The 21,779-nt window shown below is 49.7% G+C and overlaps 1 protein-coding gene across 1 annotated transcript in view; it reads right to left on the bottom strand.

Annotated features, from left to right (window-relative positions):
- Positions 1-21,779, bottom strand: part of CYTH3 (cytohesin 3) — an 88,149-nt gene that overhangs the window by 2,596 nt on the left and 63,774 nt on the right. The window contains exons 2-12 of the mRNA XM_080940482.1: positions 20,978-21,060; positions 19,171-19,235; positions 18,672-18,738; positions 11,820-11,938; positions 7,799-7,879; positions 5,794-5,906; positions 5,455-5,603; positions 4,366-4,477; positions 422-498; positions 263-334; positions 3-157 (exon numbers count right to left, since the gene is read on the bottom strand). Coding sequence (XP_080796608.1) covers positions 3-157; positions 263-334; positions 422-498; positions 4,366-4,477; positions 5,455-5,603; positions 5,794-5,906; positions 7,799-7,879; positions 11,820-11,938; positions 18,672-18,738; positions 19,171-19,235; positions 20,978-21,060 — 1,093 coding nt within the window. The remainder of the gene's footprint in view (positions 1-2; positions 158-262; positions 335-421; positions 499-4,365; positions 4,478-5,454; positions 5,604-5,793; positions 5,907-7,798; positions 7,880-11,819; positions 11,939-18,671; positions 18,739-19,170; positions 19,236-20,977; positions 21,061-21,779) is intronic.

Genomic DNA, 21,779 nt, shown 5'->3' with positions numbered 1-21,779 from the left:
ACTTGATGGACTTCATCCACTCCTCCTTCTCTTCAGGGCTGGGAGCAGAGATCCGGTACACAACATGATTCCCCTCCACCACACGGCCATCTGCCTCTGTCTTGCAGGCTTTGATGACTTGCCCTTTATGACTGGGGTTGTACAGCTCAAAGCAGTTCTGGTAGAGAGAAGGGAGCTGTCACAGGAGTGCCAGAGGCATGGGAGGGGGTGCTGCAAAAATCTAGGGTGGAAGGAAGGACACAGGTGCAGGAAAAGCACATACCGGTTTCCGAGGGTCCTCCACCTCCCTGATGCTGAGGTTCTCCAGTGGGATAATCCCCCTGGGCTCCTTATCCTGAGAGAGAGTAAGTGAGAAAGAGATGTGTGAGGCAGGGCCCGGCAGAGTGAGGCTCCCAGGATTTTGGAGGGTGTACTCACTTACCGTGGTGTACTCAAAGTAGTAGAGGCAGTTATCTGTGAGGATAAACCAGCGCCGTTTCCAGGTCTTCACTCGACCCCCTAGGAGCAGCAGAAGAGCCCTGTGAGGCAGGGACCCTGGAAGATGGAGCCCCAGGGCCCGGAGTGGGTCCCAGAGTCCCCTACCACCACATCACTACCTTGGTCAAAGGCCACAGGTGCCAAGCTCGGAACTGGGCTTCCTTCCTCTTCAAACCATCCCACACCGACCAGTTATAAGTCAAGGGCAAGCCATGAGGCCTGACCTTCCAGGTCCCCATGCACCCCCCACCCAGGGCCCACACAGGAACTCTCTCCATGGCCTCCCAGGGTCACCTTAGATCACACACTGCTTTCAAATCTGCTTCCTGGAAAAGTTAGTTGTAATGGATGGGTGTAATATTTCCCCCATGAAATGAACACGATGAAGTCAGTGCCGGCTCACACAGGTCTGTCCAGGCTTAATCCTGTTACGTCAGGGTTGTTATCGCATTACTGGGACTTTGAGCAGCCCTGGGATCCATCAAAGTCAATTACTCTTGGCCCAGGGAATTATTAGATTGAATTAATCTTTTAACAAGATCTGATCTGGAGTTACACACACACACACACACACACACACACATACACACACACACATGGTTATCTGTAACACACACAGAGGGTTATCTGTAACTCATTCTCTCTCTCTCTCACACACACACAGACACACACACACACACACACACACACAGAGCTATCTGTAACTGCTCTTTATTATAGAAAGGAACTCTTCTTTCTGCCTTCTGCCCTGACGTATTTGGTACTCTTAGTCAAAATTATTCCTACTGATAGTTCCTGCTTTTGACAAGAAGTTTGAAAACACAATAGGGGAAAGCTGCTTGTGCTGACAAAGTCAGGCGCTCCGAGGGGCTCCAGGTGAGCTGGCCTCCTCGCTCCGGAGGCTCATGGCACTGATAGTGCTAACAGAAGTCTCTACACGCTGATGCAGAAGTGTGCCTGGGGCTGCATGTGTAGCCTCCTAAGCTCTGCAGACAAATGCAAGGTTCTGGAAGGCTGTGGGAGGCACCAAAGGTGCCCAGTGTGAGGCAGGAGCTTCCAGTTAAAGACATGGGACTTCAATACAGCAGACAGTAGGAAGAGGAAGAGATAGAGTGGAGGATCTACAAGGTCTCCAGAGTGCAGTGGGGTGTCAGACCAAGTCCAACCATTTCCCCAGGTGTCACCACACTACACACCCTCCTGCCTCTTCCCCAGCCTGGAGTCATTCCTCTCCCCACCATCCTTCTGGTGCCTGGCCTGCACTCCTGCTCCCCACATTGCAGCTTCCTCACTGAAGTCCTGCCCTAAGTCAAGGTCTGTCTCACTCCACTCAACACAGGAGATTAGGGACTTATGGGAAGTCCCATTGCATGCAGGGGCCCAGAAAAACTCAGTTCTATCCGTCATGTCCCTATCTCCTCCAGTGAGAAACAGAGAAAGGAATGTCAAGATCTAGCCACACTAGCTTCTCTCGCTGCTCTCCCAGGCCTAAGCTGTGACAGAATCAGGTGACAGCAAGCTCACAAGTCAGACACCAGTCTGCTGCCTCTTCTCCCCTCAAGGACTTTTACTGCATGGTCATCCCAGCTACCTGGTGCCTCTAGACCTAGACAGGCCACCTTCCCAACAATAGCCAAAAGCACTTAGAAATTAACATGCCTAACTTCCCGCTTCCTCCTCCCACCATGGGCTCCTCCTGGGCAGAGCTGCTCAGGTCTCTGTGGCAGCAGCCCCCGGCAAACGCCTGCTCCTCTCCCATGCTATCTGTCCCTGCTCTGTACTATAGAAAGGAAGCTCCTGCCCTCTGCCCTGACACACCAGTACTGTCAGTCAAATTATTCCCACTGACAGCGCCGGCTTTTGACGGGACGTCTGAAAACACCTGGCTCTCAGGCCCTTCTGTGTTCTGCTCAGCCTCAAGCTGCCTGCCAGCCATGGATCATAGCTGCCAAGGGTACCTGTGCACACTGCTGCAGCCTGGCCGGCAGGCACCTACACCGAGCAACATTAGCTGGGTTCCAGGCTGTCCGGCAGGGCTACATTCAGCTCAGATGCAGGTCTAGCAGGGATCGAAGTCACATTAGATTCTGTTACGGAGGGTTGGGATGTCCTCTGCTTATCGTGTCTGTGTGTTTCACCTTCATTCGTGTTACCAGGCATGTGTAAGTGGACACACACATAACACACTGACACAGATATGCCTACACACACCTTTTCCTTCACGATAATTCAACTCTACCTACAGCCCATGTTTTTACTTGAATGTTCAAAATCCAACATGCACACAGCCCGCCAAGACCGCAGGTGGCTTCCAGCACATCTTCCAGTCTCCTGGCTGCAGCAAATGCTACTTATGTGCCCCACACCTGGGGACACCATAGGCAGAAGTGTCCATGGGCATCAGGCACTGGGGAGCGGCCAGTGAGGTTCTCGGTGCCTCATGCTGCGGTGCCATCTACAGGCCTCGTGTAGCCATGGCTTTGGTTCAGACTTTATAGCCATAGCTTTGGTTCAGACTTTACCCCAGAGCAGCAAGGACGCAGAGGCTGCCTGCGTGAGGGAGAGCGCAGGCGCCCGCACCGGCTCAAGCAGGTCTCAGGACAAGCCGCTCGGCTCTGCCTGTACAGAGGCTTCCTGCAGAAACATCCCTATGGAAACGGGATTGTTCACTGCACTTGAGACAATTGGGACTGTGCCTGCTGTCTCCACGGCACACCCCATGGCACACCCCATCCTCCTTTGATTCATCTTTTTAAAAATACCATCAAAATTCTACCTTTCATGTCTTTCTTACTACACAGCAGTAACCTTGCCTGAATAGAGTGCTGTCATGTGTCACAGGCTTGACTGCAAATCTGCAGTGACACTTTATCCCCCAAGAGTCAAATGAACCCTCAAAGTCTCAGTTGTCTCAAATACAGGAAACAATTATGTTTCCACAGGGATGTTTCCACAGGGAAGCCTCTGTACAGGTACAGCACTGTGGGTAAGCAGGAGTGTGGGGGTGGGGATGTGGGGGTGGGGGTGGGGAGGCCCTGCAAGGACAGGATGGTTACCAGCCTCCTCCCTGTCGCAGGACCCTGAAGACAGAGGCAAGCTCATTCCCACACAGCCTCCCCATGCGCTTCTGGTCCCAGGTGCTCTGGACCCCGCTCCTGGTGGGTGATGTCACACACTCTATGCCTGCTCCTGGTGGGTGATGTCACACACTCTATGCCTGCTCCTGGTGGGTGATGTCACACACTCTACGCCTGCTCCTGGTGGGTGGTGTCACACACTCTACGCCTGCATGATGCTGTCCCAGCCAAGTCCAAAGCCAAACAGATCAGATGAATGGCAACCACAGACCAGAGCTTCACACAGACCAACGTGGGGGAGAGAATGAGCTGCTGGGGAGGGGAGGAAGCCACTGGGTACCTACCTCCTAACGCAGGACAAGCAGGGACAGCCCGTCACAGAACAGAAAGGTGGGAGCCACAGGCAGAAGGAAAACAACAAGAAGGCACATTTAAACCACTCGTCAGAATCACAGCCACGCCAAAGCACAGGAAAGCACACAGGTTCTGGAGAGAAAGGCACTTGCTTCTCAGGCAGAGGACTACCCGGATCCATGTGGACACTAACTCAGTAGCTTTCTGGGATGGGCTGTGCAGTGAATGCTGCAAACATGACCCGCTCCGGAAGGCCACAGCTCTGGGACAGAGCTACCAGTGCTGGGGGGTGTGGCTGCCCAGAGTGGGCTCTGGCTTGACTGCACTTGTCTTTTTAATCTTTCTGCCTTGTAGCTGGGGGCTCTGGCTCCAAAGAAGGAGCAGGGCAAGGAGGCCCCTGGGAGCTGCTGCTGTGGGCAGAGGGGTACAGGTGCAAGCCCCGCCCTGCCAGGCTCACCCAGCTTCAGCAGCCAGCCTTCTCGGTCTGGATTGAAGAATGTGTGCGTCAGGTCATTCCCATCGTCTTCTGGGATCTTAAATGGCTCGTTCTTGATACTTTCATACAAGTTCTGTAAGGGAGTGAAGAGCCAGTCAGGGACTGTAATGAGAAGCAACCATCCTGTCCCCCCCTCTGCACAGAATCACCATGCAGCTTGAGAGACCAGGTGGTTAGGGAGACACTTGGAAGACACCTTTGAAGTCAATAACCCAGCATTACTGATTTTCATTGGCTGGAGAGCATTTAAAGATTAAAAATAACTTGAGAGGCCAGGCGATGGCTTGGCTGGTGAAATCCCACCTGACTGTGCACATGTGAGAGCCTAGGGTTGGTAGTACCTGTGCTTGTCACCTCAGAAGCAGACACAGGAGGATCCTTGGAACTTACTGGCCTGTGAGAGACTCTGTCTCCACAAACAATAACAACAAAACACGTGGAAGTTGGTACAGGCTCAGCAGGTGTAGGCAGTGGGCACACAGCCTGACAACCTGAGTTCCATCTACGCAACTCACGCACACACGCATGGAAGGAGAAAGCCAACTGCAGAGTGCAGTTCTCTGACCTCCACATGCCACCACCCCACACACAGCACACACACACACACACGACAAATAATAGTAATAATTAGTAATAAAATACAGGAGAGAAACGACTTAAGGGAGAAATCCAACACTTGGCCCGCCCCTCCCACACACACACAAGTAGGAAAACCCCACGAGGGACGGTAAGGACGGCGGTTCATCTTAACTGTCAACACGACACTATCTGGATCACCTGAGAAAGAAGCATTAGCAGGGAACTGTCTACATCAGGCTGCCTGTGAGGAGGGAAGAGCTGGTGCGGGTCCCACGGTGTACAGAGAGTGCACATGAGGTGAACTCGCTCTGCATTCAGGGACCTGCCCTAACCTCCCCACAGTGATGGCCCCTATGCACACCTAGACACTGTAAGCTCAACAAAGCCTTCTTCCCTCAGAGCTGCATTTGTCTGGGGATTGTATCACAGCAACAGGACAGACACACAGCAGGGAAGCCGTCTGCGACTCACCCTCAGCAGCTCCTCAGGAAGGTCCCCACCCTCGTTGATGCCTCGGTTCATGGTGATGAAGCGCTCCGCGGTGGGCTTGTCGCGCACATTGTGGTTGTGCAGGCTGGTGTTGAGCATGATGATGGCAAAGGAGAGCACATAGCATGTATCTGCAACCACAGAGGTGGCGGCTGACCTCACTGCGGCCCACTCGAGGACTGGGGCCCAGAAGTGCTGCCAAGTTGCTGCCCCGGCAGGAGGGCCTGCTCGCTATGAGGGATGGCTCCCTACAGAGGCAGTAGGGGTGATGGGGGCTATGAGTGGGAGCATCTCAACTCAGGGGCGTGGCGGGCTGCTGACCTGTGGACTGGAAGACCCCAGGGTTGCACAGGCAGTATCGGGATGCAAAGGCCTCCATCATGCGGTCGATCTTCTGTGCCTCTCCAGGAAGTCTGAAGCTCCACAGGAACTGTCTGCAAAGACAGGACGCTTCACTGAGCACCCAGGGAGGACAGAGCAGGCCAGGTCCCGACCACAGCAAGAGCATAGCTTGCCCAGTCAGTCCGAACTCCCATGAGGCATCTGGTTTTCTCCTATTCAACAACTGCAGACTGCTGACCGCTCCCTTTTGTGTGACTACAAACAATTCCAGAGCTGCTGCAGACAACATAAACCTATCCAGATCTCCAACACATCGCCCCTCATGTCACCAACTCCTACATGTACCAGATCGTCACCAGAGCCCACTTTGTCCCCACAGCTGCCACAGCTCTCACAGGATAAAGGACCTCTCACTACAAGGCAAGGTCAGTCAACAGCCAGTGCCCACCAACCTTCCAGGACACAGCCATGGTGTGTGGTGTCACCCCAACTCTAAGGATCAGACCTGAGCACAGCAATACTACTGCCCTCAGAAGTCCTACACTGGATGCCCTTGCGTGACACTGTAGTTCCTGCCTCATGTCTCCAATTCCCACTTGCTTCACTTTCTCCGTCTGCACAGCACCCACCTGTCTGCCTTAAGTACTGTGGGCAAGGTCATGTGGCTGCCCTGCCCTTAAGGTCTCCCTGGCCTGTGAGGCTCATACCTGGCTGCTCAGGCTCAGCATGAAGGCGAGAATGCACATCAGATCTATAGGCTGGAGAGAACTTCTGGGCTGCTTTTGATCTTTAGACATGGCTACACAGCGACACCAGCGAGGAGGGCCCGTGTCTCTGGGCTCTCCAGATGAGCTGGTAAATAGAATGGGTTCCCCTGGGCTGGGCCACCACTCCCTTCTCCTTGCCACTGTGCCCATTGCACATTGCAGAGGGATTCCTGCCACAACAGCCCCTCACTCAGCCAGAGCCTGGCTCAGTAGCATCTGTAGTGAGAATGTTGGTCTCTACAGAACACAGAAATAGGAATGTGCTTTGGTTTTAATCCCAGGCGTGGGGATATGGGGCTGCTACATATGATTTGCCTCATACTCTGGTGGGGGCATGATTTTGCCAACTGTAGATAGTGTCTGTGACTGTGCGACATTTGAAATTCTGGAGACTTTTTAGAGGGTATATGAGTTCTAGAGTCCCAAGAGGCATGGTGGATTGCTGGTTGGTGTTGGTCATGGTTTGTTAAGTAATTGTGCACAAAGAAGAAATGAAAGAAGAAGAGGAGGAGGAGGTAGAAAGGAAGAGAATGGCACAGGCAGCAAAGCACACATATGCTATGATGTTAACCTCCACTGTCACCTTGACTGGATATGGGATCACCGTGGAGACACACCTGTGGGTGGCATCATCCATGGACCGAAACTTATCCCTTTTACTCCCATCTCCACAAAACCTGCAAGAGCAAGGAGCTGCTCTCTTCTTAGAGCAGAAGGATCTCTCTTTGCTTCTGACCCTACTATCTACACCCACGATTCTGCTGCTCTGAAGCTGCACCGGAGCCTGTAATCCTCCAAATAAAGCTGTGGGGGGACCTTACCTCAGCCTCCTTTCTGTAAACCTGTCAACATCGGTTCTTGTCTATGCGTGTATCTTATGCAGCTGCTATGCCTTCCCCATTGTGGCAGACTGCACCCTCAAACTGAACCAAAACAAACCCCTCCTTAAGGCACTTCTTAATCAGGGCACTGTTAGAGCAACAGGCAGGTAAGTGCAAGGGGTCCTTAGAATCGTGTCACACAGGCAGAGAGGGCACAGAACAGAAGAACTTCTGGGGGCGTCCATCAGAGTCACCTGGAACCATTCGATGGCTGCTGCCACCTCAGCCTCCCATCTACACACTCGATGGCTGCTGCCACCTCAGCCTCCCATCTACACACTCGATGGCTGCTGCCACCTCAGCCTCCCATCTACACACTCAATGGCACTCACTCACCTTAAGGCCTGGACAAGGTTGAGATCAGCAAACTCATGCAGCTCAACAAAAGCCTGAAGGACTTTGATGTTAAAGTCGTCTCTAGGAAAGAACATAAACAGGGTGAACACATTACAGCTGAGTCCCTTGGAGAGAAGGCAGACCATGGCAGGCCTCGGAGGTAACAACAGCTGACAACAGGCAACCACACTCTTCATGGAAATTTGTTTGCAGAGTTTTTATTTGGTTTGCCTTTTGAGACAGAGTCTCTCACTAGACTGGAGAAGGCCTGGAACTCAGGATCCTCCTGCCTCCACCTCCAGGTGCTGAGGGTACGCCATCTACACATGCTGGGGCCTTCAAATGTCCCTGAGCAAGGCCTCTTCTGGCCTCTGCTTCATAAATAGGGCTTTGAGCATAAGGATAATGAAGAGGGGGTTGGATCTGTTTTGTTTTTGAAGGGGGGTAGGATGAGGTCTCATTCTGTAACCTGGATTGGCACGAAACTCTATATAACCAGGAACTATAACCTTGAGAACACACTGGAATCCTCGTGCCTCAGCCTTGTGAGTTCTGGGATTACTGCAGACTATAAGTGCAGTCACACTTGTTTTACAACTAAACATGAAAATACAGTAAAATACAATAAAAACTGAAACAATAGAAAGAAAAACGGAAGTATCTGTGCTTCCCGGGATCCCCACGTGCTCTGAGGACATCCCGAGCAGCTCGATGCCAGAGCTCACCTGCCTATCTCTGGACTGTATCCACCATGCAGGTCAAATACCACAGCTTCAAAGGACACAGGGATCAGACTGACAGAAAAACAAGTCTGTACCAGACAGACACTAGACATGTCGGAAGCAGTGGCCCTAGTTCAGTGCTGTCTGCCCACAGGACACCTCCCAGGTGGAGGTTTCGAGTTAAAAGAAGGGAGCACAGAAACAAAGCTCTGTTGGGGAAGTGATGGTTCCTTAGCCTGTGTCCCCAGAAGGGGGCATGATGGGACCATCCTTGGAGGCATGAAAGGCCTGTCCCTGCAGATCGCAGAGGTTGGCTTGAGTCCCCAATCTTGCAGCACACTTGTCAGATGCACCAGGTGCACACACACGCCCTGTGGAAGGAGCACAGTGGCAGACAGGCTAGGCCACAGCTAAGGACAAAGCCTGTAACCAGAATGGAAGCAGAACTGGGGGAGTGGTGGACCCACAGGCAGTTTCGGGCAGACTCTATCCTACAGCACTAGGGTCTGGGACTGAGGCAGGTCAGATGGCAGGACTTCCTTCTGTCTCCAGCTGTGTCCCAACAGTTGTCAAGTGAGATCTAATGCTGCTCTTCGAGGGGTGGGGGGAGCTGTCCCCCTCCCTCACCACCACCATGACCCTCCCTGGTTCACGACAGGCTTTCTCTGTATAGCTCTGGCTGTCCTGGAACTTACTCTGTAGACCTGACTAACCTCAAATTCAGATCTGTCTGCCTCTGCCTCCCGAGTGTTGGGATTAACAGTGTGCACCATCACTTGCAGCTTTTCTCTTTTCTTTTTCTTCCCTCTTTCTTAATAATATTGTCTGAAGCAGAGTTTGATTCCAGCGCCCATGTGGGGGAAACAGAACTAACACTCACAGGTTATCAACTGGTCTGTCAAAGTGGCATAGCATGCTATCCTCACACACACAAACAGATAAACATTCAAATGTTTAAAACAATTTTGTGATGTTCAGTTAACCCCGCCTTCTTTAACTGCTCGAGCTTTGGGCACTAGGCCTATAAAGCTCTTACAAGAACAGGATCATTGTGATTTGCCCCTGGTTCTTTCTGAGCATGTAAAGCTTCACATCTGTGTCCTGGAACCCTCTTACCTTCATGTTTAGTGAGGAGTCGATGTTGTCTCTCACAGATGTCACCTGATGCTACCTGCTGGGGTCATTCTTCCCTCACGCAGGTGTCTTGTGATGTGTTAAAATCATTTGACAGCGACACAGTTGTTTGATTTCTCGATTCTCAGTCCCATTCTATCATCTTCTGGACTACTTTTATATTGATGCCAATTGTGTGTATGAATGACCGGGGAAGGGGGACGGCACAGGTGAGCTGAGGTACAACAGAGGTCAGAAGAGGGTACCAGACCCTGGGGAAGCCACTAGATGTGGGTGTCACAAGCACAACTCAGGCCCTCCATGGAGCTCTTGCCTGCTGAGCCTGCTCTCCAGCCCCCCGATCTTCTACATGTCTGTCTTTATGTCAGCGTTGCACTTGACTGATTAGTATAATTTAATTTTATTCTGTAATCATAAAGTGGTTTTTCTATTTCAAGACGGTGGCTATTTTGATCCCTAGAACCTTCCACATGGAATTTCATAATTAGCTCGTGGGTTTATGTGAAGAAGCCAAATGGAGCTTTAATAAGAGTGTGGATCTGCCCATCACAATGGGGCATTGCTCCGAGTATTTTATCACAGCATCAGAATGAAATCAGGACATCATGTGTATGTAAGTATGGTGTGTGCACATGCCTGCTTGCAAGTGTGTTGGTGCAAAGGTGTGTTTAGCTACATATGTGCAGAGGCCAGAGGCTAATTAATGCTAATTAATGCCTCAACCACTTTCTGCTTTACAGGGTCCCACACTGACTCTGATGCTAGTGACCCAGCTTGCCCTGGGTACCGCCTCACCCCTACATCTTGAGTGCTTGGGATTACAGGTGGCTGCCACCCCTGCTCGGCTTTTCTGTAGGATTCTCTATACACATGGATCATACCATCTGCAAACCGTTCTATCTCTACCTCTCCAATATGCACTTTTGTCATTTGTTGCCTATGTGACCTGGCCAACAGCAGCAGCCCGGTGCCACACTGAGGAGCAGGAATGAGAGCAGGCAGACTTCCCGTCCTGACATGCACTGTCCTATTGAGGGAGATCCTGTCTAGTGGTTTATCATGAAACAGTGTTGCCTTTGCCACATTTCCCGAGGTATCTCCATGAGTTTTGCCGTTTACTCTAAGGCATGTGCCACCATGACCAGCTTGTGCAGTGCTGCCTAGGTCTTGTATGTTACACAGGCAACTCTAACATGTAATCTATATGGCTGGCCCTGAATTAATTGGGGTGTGTCTGTGTGTGTCACTTGGGATGAATACAGGGCCTCATGCATGCTAAGCAAGCACTGTACACTAAGTGTCACCAAAGCTCGGTAACTGACTCCACTGAACTCACTGCCCAGGGCTAGAAATGCCAGGAGTCAGCAGAGAAAGGAGTGACTGAACCCAGAGAAAGGAGTGGCACGCCTGATGGTACACAATCTTCACTTACCAGTAAGTCTGATTTGCTAACTGGTTTTCTAAAGTTCATTTCTATAGGCACAAGCTACTCCCTTGTGGCTTTTGGCTCATCGCTGTCTTGTTTGGGTGTCATCTGACCTCCCTGAATTAGCTGGGGAACGGTCACTTTAGATCAGGTGTTTTTAGTGATAAGCTAGAAGCAGACTTGCCCCGATGAGGCAATGTTAAAGGGGGGCTTTAAATGCTCCCCTCTTGGCATCTGTTGCCACTGTCTTCCCACCTAGCCTCAGCTAAGCACAGCAGACAGTTCTTCAGGGAATGGTGATGCCCCTGTAATCCCAGCCTTGGAGGCAGAGGGAAGATGATGTGTGAGGCCAACCAAGGCTACATACACAGCAAGACCTGGCCGCAAAATCCAACAAAGACAAGCAAACTAAAGCCACCAGCAGACAGACCTTTAGTTGAGCTGGGAAAATCACCTCAAGTGACAGGGGAGAGACCCCTGAGAAGACATGCTTTCACAGGCCAGGAGGGAATGCCACTGGTGACACAGACCTACCTGACTCTCAGTCACCCACTCTTTCTTCTGCTGTGTTATGTAAGAAGCCCTGTAAGGTTCAGATCATCGAGTTCAACCCTACACTTCCTAAGGAGGTCTTTGGTCCATAAGGTCCCAAATGCCCGGGTGTCCCAGTTCCTGTCCTCACTCAGCCCCCAGCAACTTGGGGTCAGCACCTCTGTTTCTGAGAGCCTCCTGAGCTTACCTCTCACCCAGGTAGTCTCCGATGACGGTCTTGTTCAGGCCCTCTCCTTTGTACAGAAACTGGGCGACGTCCTCTGGGGAGCTCTGCAGCAGGTCATTCTCAATTAGGAACTGAATGCCCTGAGGAACAATGTGGGATGAACATCCGGTCAGGAGGGCTGCTCATGATCCATTTTCAAAGTTGAAAACTGACAGGTGTAGACACAGTGAAAATGCCAGAGACGTATGGAGCCCACATGGTCTGGTTTCCAAAATACCACAGTATGTTCATCCATTTAAGAAAGAGCCACTGTGTTTGTCAGGCATTACACAAGCAGTTAAAAAGCATCATCCAATTTGTAAAACTTGGGGAAAACATCTCGTTCCTGCTGCACGGAACCTTGCCGTGGTGAGAACTGCTGTATAGCCAATATCTGCCCCCAGCCACCGCTCACTTGAAAACCTTGCTTTTCTACTTTATGTGACTGCTTTGCCTGTATGCATGCCTAGCACCTGCAGAGGCCAGAAGGAGGAGTCTGATCCTCCGAGACTGGCGTTACTGACAGTTTGAGCTACAATGTGTATGCTGGGAACTGACCTCAGTCCTCAGGAAGAGCAGCTGAGTCATCTCTCCAGAAGCCCTTCCCTACCTTTTAAAAATAATTTTAACTTATTAAAATCAAACTTATATTTATGTGTGTGAGCCCATGCAATGGACATAATCAGCAGACAACTTGCCATGACTGGATCTGTCCTTCTACCATGGTGTCCTGGGGACGGAACTCAGGTCTTCAGGCGTGGTGGTGCCTTTACCTGATGAGCCACCTGGCCAGCCCTCCTGATTCATGTGATTGTGTGAGTGACACACACGTGTGTAAGTCAGAGGACAGCCTTCAGAAATCGGTTCTCTCCTCCCCCGGACCCTGGAGAAGGAACTTGTGTGGCTGTGCTGTTCTCTCATCTTCCCACTCTGCCCCAACCCAACCCGTCTATTCTGCCATCTTACTCCAAAGAACGGCTTCACAGCACAGCACCCCGATATAAATGACCTTATGATTCAGGCCTGGGCCAGCTGACACAAATAGAAGCCTGTAGGAATGTCTTGACTGCCTTTCCTCTTTCTACTTTCAAGTCCATGCGATGACCAGCACCACAGGAAAGACTGAGATAAGCGTCTTGCTCCCGTCACTTGGGAAGATACTGCCACAGCTACTATACGAGAAAATAAACTCCATTGTGTATCCAGTTGGGGGTGGGTATTTCTGTTACCTGAAGCCAAAAACATGTTAACTGGCACACTACCACTGGGCTCACACCAACCTGCTTACAGAAGAGTCTGCAAAGCACAACCTGGAGGTCCAAGAATGGGTTGTCCCAGGCCCAGCACTACACTGTCTCACAGGACTCCAGGACACACCACGATGTCAGACCTGCCCCTTCCGAACAACTGGAGAGCCAGTTTATACCAAGCTACCCTATACCAAGGCTGGGGAAAGCACATGGAATTCTGCTATCCGTGTGCCAAGAGGCGTTTCTACAAATTCAGAGGCTTTTCCAGCTGAAACTCCCGGGCCTAAGCCTGCTGTGGCTTCCTCATACACCCACAGTCCATCTGGCAGCCATATTTAGCATTTCCAAAAACTTCAGACAGCAACAGACAACCAGTAAGAGAAAGGACAAAGATAGAAGATGGAAGATTGCAAGTAGGTGGAAAGAACAAAGTGAGCGAGAGGCTCATAGACCTGGGACCCAGTAAATGACAGCGCTAGAGCACATGTGTGTAAACACTGTGTGCGTGGTGCAGACATGTGGAAGTACACATGTATGTGGCTCATGCACAGAGAACCTACACTGCTGCCTTACCTTCCTTCACTGTGCTCCATTTTTAATTGATTGAGGCAGGGTCTCCCACTGAACCTAGAGCTACCGACTCTAGTCCATCTATCTTGACTCGGGGCTTTCCTGACTCTGCCTCTCTAGTGTGGGACCACTATGGCTGCTCCAGTTTTACTTGTGTTTGGAGGATCAATCTCTGGTCCTCAAGCTTGCTGGCAAGTTCCATGACCACTGGAACGTCTCCTCATCCCCAGGCAGAGATATTTTCATTCTGCTTACGCAGGTTTAAAAAAAGAAAACCTAATTTTGGTGATAGTATAGGATACCTGGGGGAATGGATTTGAGAAACAGTGGCCCCAGAAAGGTGGCCTACAATGTTTTGCAAGTACAGTTTGTTCTGGGTTGAGGGTTTTGTTTCTGGATTTGTCAGGAGGCTTCAAGACTTACATTTAAAATGTGTGGGCCATTTAACATGCCGTTTAAATCTGACAGTCCTACATTAACTTTTGCGTGTTTCTCGTCGGAATGGGAAAGAGCATGTCACCTGGGTGCTACTGTGAAAGCCACACATACCCTGCATACTCCACTGTGACTGTGGGAACACAGCTGTGCTGGAATATGGGCTAAAAACCAACCTTACTGCTGCTTTGTGAAGCTTGTTCTCCAACCATCCAGATGAGAAGAATTAGGAGTACTCAGAGACAGTGAGCCAGCAGCTAGCAGCCAGCAGCCAGCGGGAGAACACAGGGCAGGGATACCCTTGGAGCTGGCAAGAGACGGGCAATAACCTCAGGAGTTTACTGTCTAACACCTCAGGGTCAAAGGTCAATACTCCAGCATTATAGAGCCCTTGCTAAGAATATTAGGATTCAGAAGACTAACAGTAAGTGTAAACTGGTACATCTTGCTATTCAGGGTAGGGGAGGCATCTGAAAGCACCCAGGATTTATGGAAGTAGAGTCTAAAGTGGGTCTGGCCCACGCCTGGTTCCTGGAGACCCCTTTCACTAATGCTGTAAGAGCAGAGGTTGAGTTTGTAGTCAACCCCTCAAAGAACCTGGTGACCCCTAGGCAGACACAAATAGTCCCAGGACCCTTCAGAGGTTCTTGCGTCCTTGTCCTCTGGCTTTTTCTCTCCTCCTACCTGACCAGGAGTGCCAGACCCTGGAACGTCAGGTCTCTGCCAGGTCACAGTGACTTTGTGGAACACACTATATAGATAAAGTTCAGGACCTGCCCTGAGCCTCCATCCTCCTAAAGAACTAGGTCACTGTAACAGCCGATCTTGACTGTCACCCTGACAGCACTTAGAATCACTTAGGAGAAAAGCTCATCTGTGAGGGAATGTTAAGAGACTTTGAATCGAGATGGAAGGCCCCACTTGAATGTGCATGACACCCCCATGGTGGATTGACCCTTGACCTGTGAGCCCATGTGATCCCTTCCTGGGGTCTATTCTGTCAGGCACTTTGTCACAGCAGCAGAAAAGGAATCAATACAAATGCTTGGGGTGGCATGAGAAAGCCAGATGGCCAGAACAAGGTGATTTCTGACTTACATCACAGAAGGGATACAAGGGGGTCCCAACAAAGTGGTCCCTCTGCAAGAGACACAAGTCCTAATCGTTGGAAACAGGAAGCTGCTGGGGAGTGCAGGGCAGAGACCTATGGTGGTTAATTTTGTCAACCTGACTGGATTGAGAGACACCTAGGTCAGTGGACACCTCTGGGTGTCTGTGCTTCCACACGACTAGATTAGACTAGACTAGACTAGACTAGACTAGGTTCTGATCTCATTAATGTTAAGATTCTTCAAGGTTGATAGGGTGAGGGCAGCGGAGCTGTCTACGGGGTCTGGGTAGAGGAAGTGGGCTGATGGAGCCATGTCTTTGAAGGGTCTCTCTGGCCCCTTCCTGCTGATTCTCTCTGCCTCCCGTCTCCATGAGCAAAGGGCCTCTGCCACACCTCCTACCACATAATGTTTTGCCTCCCCTCAGGCCCAAAGCATGCAGATGACCATGGCCGAAACTCTAAAACCGTGGGCCTAATCTAATCTTTTTCCTTTAAACTCTGCTCAGGGATGAAATGTCTAACACAGATTAAGCACAAGTGGAGCCAAAAGCCAAGCACGTGGGTGTAAGAAAGTCTCCATCAGGACGAGACACGGGAAGGAAGCAGAGGACACAGGAGCAGGCTTTGGGCTCAGTGATCAATGTCCCTAAAAGAGCAGTTAAGCCAGGTGTATGGCACATACCTGCAATCTTAGCACTTTAGGGGCTAAGTCAGGACAATCACGAGTTCTAGGCCAGCCTGAACTACAGTGAGAGGAAAGGTGCACAAAAGAGAAGGCACAGAGGCTGGAGGCCATGTTCACAGCTAAGGAGCACCTGCTGTCAATCACCTGCAGCTCGGAGAGGGGCCTGGACAGACCCTCCATCCAAGTTTGAAAGGTATTCTGCTTGGACCTTTAGCTTAGACTCCTTGCCTCCTGTAAGAGGATATATTTCTGTGTCTTAAGCTATCTAGTTTGTGGTAATTTGTTACACAAGGTATATGGTACTACACATTAAACAATCACTTATAAAAGAAATCAAATATCTCATTATTAAAAAAATATATTTTGAGGGCTGGAGAGATGGCTCGGCAGTTAAGAGCGCCAACTACTCTTCCAGAAGACCTGAGTTCAATTCCCAGCAACCACATGGTGGCTCACAACTATCTGTAATGGGATCTGATGCCCTCTTCTGGTGTGTCTCAAGACAGCTACAGTGTACTTATAATAAATCAATCAATCAATCTTTAAAAAATTTTTTTTGAGACAGGGTTTCACTGTGTAGCCCTGGCTGTTCTGGAACTCACTTTGTGGACCAGGATGGCCTTGAAGTGAGTAATCTGTCTACATCTGCCTCTTGCCTCTGCCTCCTGCGTACTGGCATAAAGGCATGTGCCCAGCAGAAAAATTAATATTAAAAACGTCAACAGCAGAAATGGGAGCACACTCAGCCTTTACCCCAGTGTCTGTTCATTCCCGCCTTCCTCTAAGGTCATCTCAACTGAGAAGTGCTGGTGTGTGTCCTTATGTGTGTGTGTGCTTTGCCTCCATGTATGTCTGAGCACCACATGCATGCAAAGGCCAGAAAGGGCTTCAAGTTTTCTGGATCTGGAGTCATAGTGTATTCGAGCCACCATGTGAGTGCTGGGTCTCCAACCCACTGAGCCATCTCTCTAGTCCCTGCTGTAATTTACTTCTAACCTAGGTAATTTAGCCAAGTCAAGATTCTGTTAGAACTTACTCCTAGCATCTCTTAGCCGAGTCTTAGAGTTTGTGAAAAGACCCCTCTATTGCAGCCCAGGTCACCACACTGTCATCATCATGCCTTCTTAATTTTACCTTTTCTAGTAACTATAAACCTTATTTCATCCCTATTTTAATGGCAACCCAAAATCTTGCCATTTGACCCTGTCCGTACCTATCAATACCTAGAGCACCTCAGCTGCCTTTGCTCCTCTTCTTTTCTCCTTTCTTATCAAATACACTGAACAAATTTGGAACTCCTAAATTACATTTTTTCACATAACCCTTTTCTTGTTTAGACTTGGGTTTTATCGGTTTCTTTTAATCTCTTTTTTTGTGGCTGTTTTAGGAGACGGTGTCACACTCTGTGGTCCAGGCTGATCCTGAACTTTATGATCCTCCTGCCTCAGCCTCCCCAGTACTGGGATTACAAACATGAGCCAGCACCCATGGCTCTGTGCACCTTTGTGTTCTGTATGTTTCTTACTTTTAGGTATATTTACTCAGTTTCTCAGTGAATAATCAGACAAGGTTTCAGTGACTTTTTGAGTCCCTGCATATCTAGAAATGTCACTGCTTTTTCATTTTTTTCCAATTTGGGACAGTCTGGACAGAGTTCTCACTTAAATCATTTCTACCCTTAAAGTACCTTAGAAGGTACTGTTTCAATACTGTGCCTGACACAGCATTCTCTGGTAATTCAGCTCCAGACTTCCTTGATCTAATCAAATCTTTCCTGATTTATTTATAAACGTCAGTACTACTTCTAGACTCCGGCCCACTGAACAAAACCAAGCTCCTTGCTTAAAGTCGCTCAGAGGCTGACAGTCCCTCCCACCTGAGACTAGTCACTCGGGAATTTCTGTGTGCTTTTACAAGGTGACATGGAACTGTAAGACACAGGCATAAATAGTGCCATGTCCCTCAAGATTCCCACAGAGGCCCAAACCTGTAACAGCCTGTGGAGGCAGAGACCATGGGGTAATTAGAGTGAGGTGCTGGGGTCAGAGCATAGAGCCTCCTGAGAAGAGAAGCTCTAGACTCAGCTTGTTCCACAGCCTGGTCACAGGAAGACTCAGAAAGAAGGCTGACTGCGCTACGGAAAGAGAGAGCACATGAGCACCCGAGGGCTCAGTCCTGCAGGCTGGAGAACCGTGAGAAGAAAATGTCTGTGGTTTAAGTCCCCGGCCTGGGTGCTGGGTTCATTTATACGCATCCCAGGATGGCCTCCACCTGGCTTTGTAGGTCAAGACGACCTTGAGCTTCTGATCCTCTGGCCCTCCTGTTTCTAGTACCAGCACTGGGCTTACACCCTCACCCCACCTGCCTGGTGCTCAGTGTGTGCTGTTTTGTTAGAACAGCTCAAGCTGACTAAAGCAAGTATCACAACCAAGTCTACAACACCAGATGATTTTGTTTTTACCCAGCAGGAAATCCACATGCAGACTAAATGAGCTTTTGCTTTTATAAAACAACTTAATTATAAATAGTTGAATAGAACCAGTAATTAACATAAAATGCATAAAAATACTTTCAGGTCAAAAGGGAGACAAAGTGAAACCTGCTAAGCAATTCACTGCAGCCTGGCTAACCCGATTCCCTTGAATGTGGCGGGCTGACTAGAGTGTGTAGAGCTGGAGCTCTCAGCAATCGGTCTGCTTGTGACAACTGAAATATCAGCTCTATCTTTTCACAAGGCTATGGGAGTCAGCATCTGCACGCTAAAGGCTGGACAATTCTCTCACCTTTTTGGGGTCCATGTTGAATTTCTTCCTTCCCATGGCTATTTGCTTGTTCCTCTGAGTAGTTTTGCTGTTGGTTTTAAACAATTTTAAAAATCATTAGTATTTTATGGAATATAGCAGAGTCACACCCTGCTGTTCCTTTCCCATCTCAGGTCAACCTGGGACATAAAGCAGTGGGTGTCCCACAGACCCCACCGCCCTCCACAGGTGACACTGCTGCAGTGGCATTTTTAATGAACATTAAGACTGCTTTAGAAAGGCTAATGGTGAAAGGCAGGGCCTTTCTAAAAATAGATTTTAGAGTACTGTTCTCAAGATACAGAAGGTTAATTCAGAGTCCCTGTGCTTATTTTCAAACCAACAGTGTTGGTGTGGACACAGGAGGCGGGAGGAAGGATGGCCACAGGCCCCAACTCCCTAGCCCAGCCCTTGCAGCTACTATAGTCTGCACGTAGGCAGTGAGTGCAGCTAGGGGTGGGAACAGTCTCGAGGGCTTTACCTCTCCTCCACTGAAGTCAGATTGTCAATCTCCGTCATCACTTCTGCAATTTCATATTTCAGCCTCTGTCAGAAAAGAAGGAACTAGGTCATGGGGTATCTTATACTCCTGGGCTCTGAGACATCCTATTCTTCTCCAGGCACAAGCTTGACCAAAGACTGACATGAGCATCACAAGGCCAAACCCAACATCTGTACCTGTAGGAGACTCAATGTCAGAGGAAGCACAGCACAGAGAACACAAGCATGCATGTGCATACTCAAGTGCAAACACACTCATGCACACCCACACACAATCTCCACCTCTCATCACACACATCACAGAGGTCAACTAGGCAGGCTCTTAAGTAACTGTATGAAAAATCAAGAAGAAAGTAAACAATATAAAAGCATGTACAGGTAAGCAGGAGTCCTTAGCTAAATCATGTTGTCATCACACATGACCAGAGGCATGGGTAGCCTGCATTCTGAGGGAAGCAGAAACCTAGATATGTCTAGGTTGGCATCGGGTTTGCCAACCAGTCTCATGACTGTCACTTCATAAAAGATAAAACTCCCCAGAGCAAGAGAAAAGGCTCAGAAGTTAAGAGCCTATGCTACTCTCTTCCAGAGAACTTAAGTCCAATCCCCCCACACACACCGGATGGCTCACAACCACATAGGTCCAGCTCCGGTGATCCCACTCCTTTGGCCTCTGTGAGCACCTGTACTCACGTACATATACCCACACACACATGCATAATTTGAAATAATAAAAATTTAAAGCAATGATTAGTTATGACTCCTTTTAAAAGAGTGACGTGAACCCCTAAGGACAAGGCCCAACGCAGAGACATCAGAAACAGGGGACAGAAAAGGTTCAATACCCACTGGCTGGCTTCCTCACGTCTCTGCAGTCAGATTCAGGGAAAGGTCCTTGCTACTGAGCAGTATGATCACTTCTGTCCACACGAGATCCAGTCTTACTCTTAGATAAAGGACTTCTCTGGTTTGCAGAATTTTCCAAGAATGCGGGCCAACCTTTCAGCTAAATGGCCACCAATTACCTCTCAAGTACAAAGACGTTTTATTCAGAATGCTATTATGTGCGTGCCAGCAAGTTCAGACGTAAATAAGTTCCTAGAAAGGAGTCATTGTCTAGGACAAGGCCTGGCCTGCGAGACAACATTTACTTTGGCAATGACAATGACTAGGAAGCTTCTCAAGCAGAGCCACACGACTGACTGTCTTTCCTGAGGAAGCTCCACACCAAGGACGGGGTGGCCTCTGAGTGGGGTCTGAGGCATCACAGATCCCCAGCTCCGAAACTGTAGCTTCCCTCAGCTCCTGTCCTGTGGGACGCCCTCTGCAAGTCACATACACGACTGCGGGAAGACAGAGTTTATCCCTTGGTTTTATTCATCTTTGTATGTTATTCTGCCCTTACCAAGCAGGCACATGGCACACAGTCAGAATCCAACAAATATACTTGTCTGTCCATTCAAAGGACACTTCTCTAAGTGCCTAGAATAACACACACAGAAAAGGGTATTGTATCCGGCTGCTGCCACTGTTTATGCCTAACACTTGTAACTCTGAGGCCACATGTCAACTACTGGGACTCTGGCCCCATCAAAGTCTCTACCAGAGTCCGTGCTGTCTGGGGTAGTGTTTGCCACACCAGCCTGGAGAAACCATCTCTTCTGTCTCTGTGCTTCTAAAACACACATACCGAAGACTCGGTTTTACATGTTCCTGAAGCTATTCTATTGATATTCAGTATCCCACACAAATCCAAAGGCTAAGACCCTCCGCTGTCACTGTTTTACCTCGATGTCATCAATAAGTTCCTTTTTTCTTCTACGAATGTCCAAAAGTTCTTCTCGCTCTTCTAATGACAGGTCTTCAGGTACTGAAAAGAAGAAGAAAGAAAAGTCAACAACTGCAGGGAACCTGGTAAGGCTGGAGACTGAGGTGGGCGGAGGGGATGGGAGGCCCCGACCCTCCTCTGATCCACCCCACAGAGGCCGCCTGCTTCTCTGGAGGAAGACAGAAGCTACAGGGCACCAGCCACCTCTGAGCACACCTCACTCCACAATGCTGACTATCCCGCCCCCAAGCTTTATCACTGACCTTCTCCACCCACAGAGCACCGAAGAGCAGTTACCATGCTGGGGTACTTCTCTGCTAAGACAGACACAGACGCCTACCATCACACCCCCAGCACCTGCTGTACTCGGTTCTCAGCTGCTTCTCAGCCTCTCACTGACCTGCTACATGTGTGACACAGAAAACATGCACAAAGGTAAGAAAGGTCAGAGTGGTTACACTCTGGGGACTGAGAAATGCAGTGGGAAGACAGCGCGGGGCTGGCCGCCCACACTCAGCCCCACCGCGAGCCTTGTAGAACTAGGGGCTTTCTTCAGCACAACTATAAAAATACATGCCAATCTCACCAGACTGGCTGTGGTGGGGTGGGAGCAGAACTCAAGGAGCACAAATGAGCAGGTACGTTGGGACACACTCAGGCACATCAGACAGCATCAAGGATGCACATGTCACGCCCAGCTGCTTTCCTTTAAGCATATACAGAACATTCTCCATCAATGCAGCAAGAAGTGCAACGATGTT

Source organism: Micromys minutus, assembly GCF_963924665.1.
Source record: "Micromys minutus genome assembly, chromosome: 29".
In the NCBI taxonomy this organism is placed as follows: Eukaryota; Metazoa; Chordata; class Mammalia; order Rodentia; family Muridae; genus Micromys; species Micromys minutus.
This window is presented reverse-complemented; position numbering and strand designations above follow the sequence as displayed.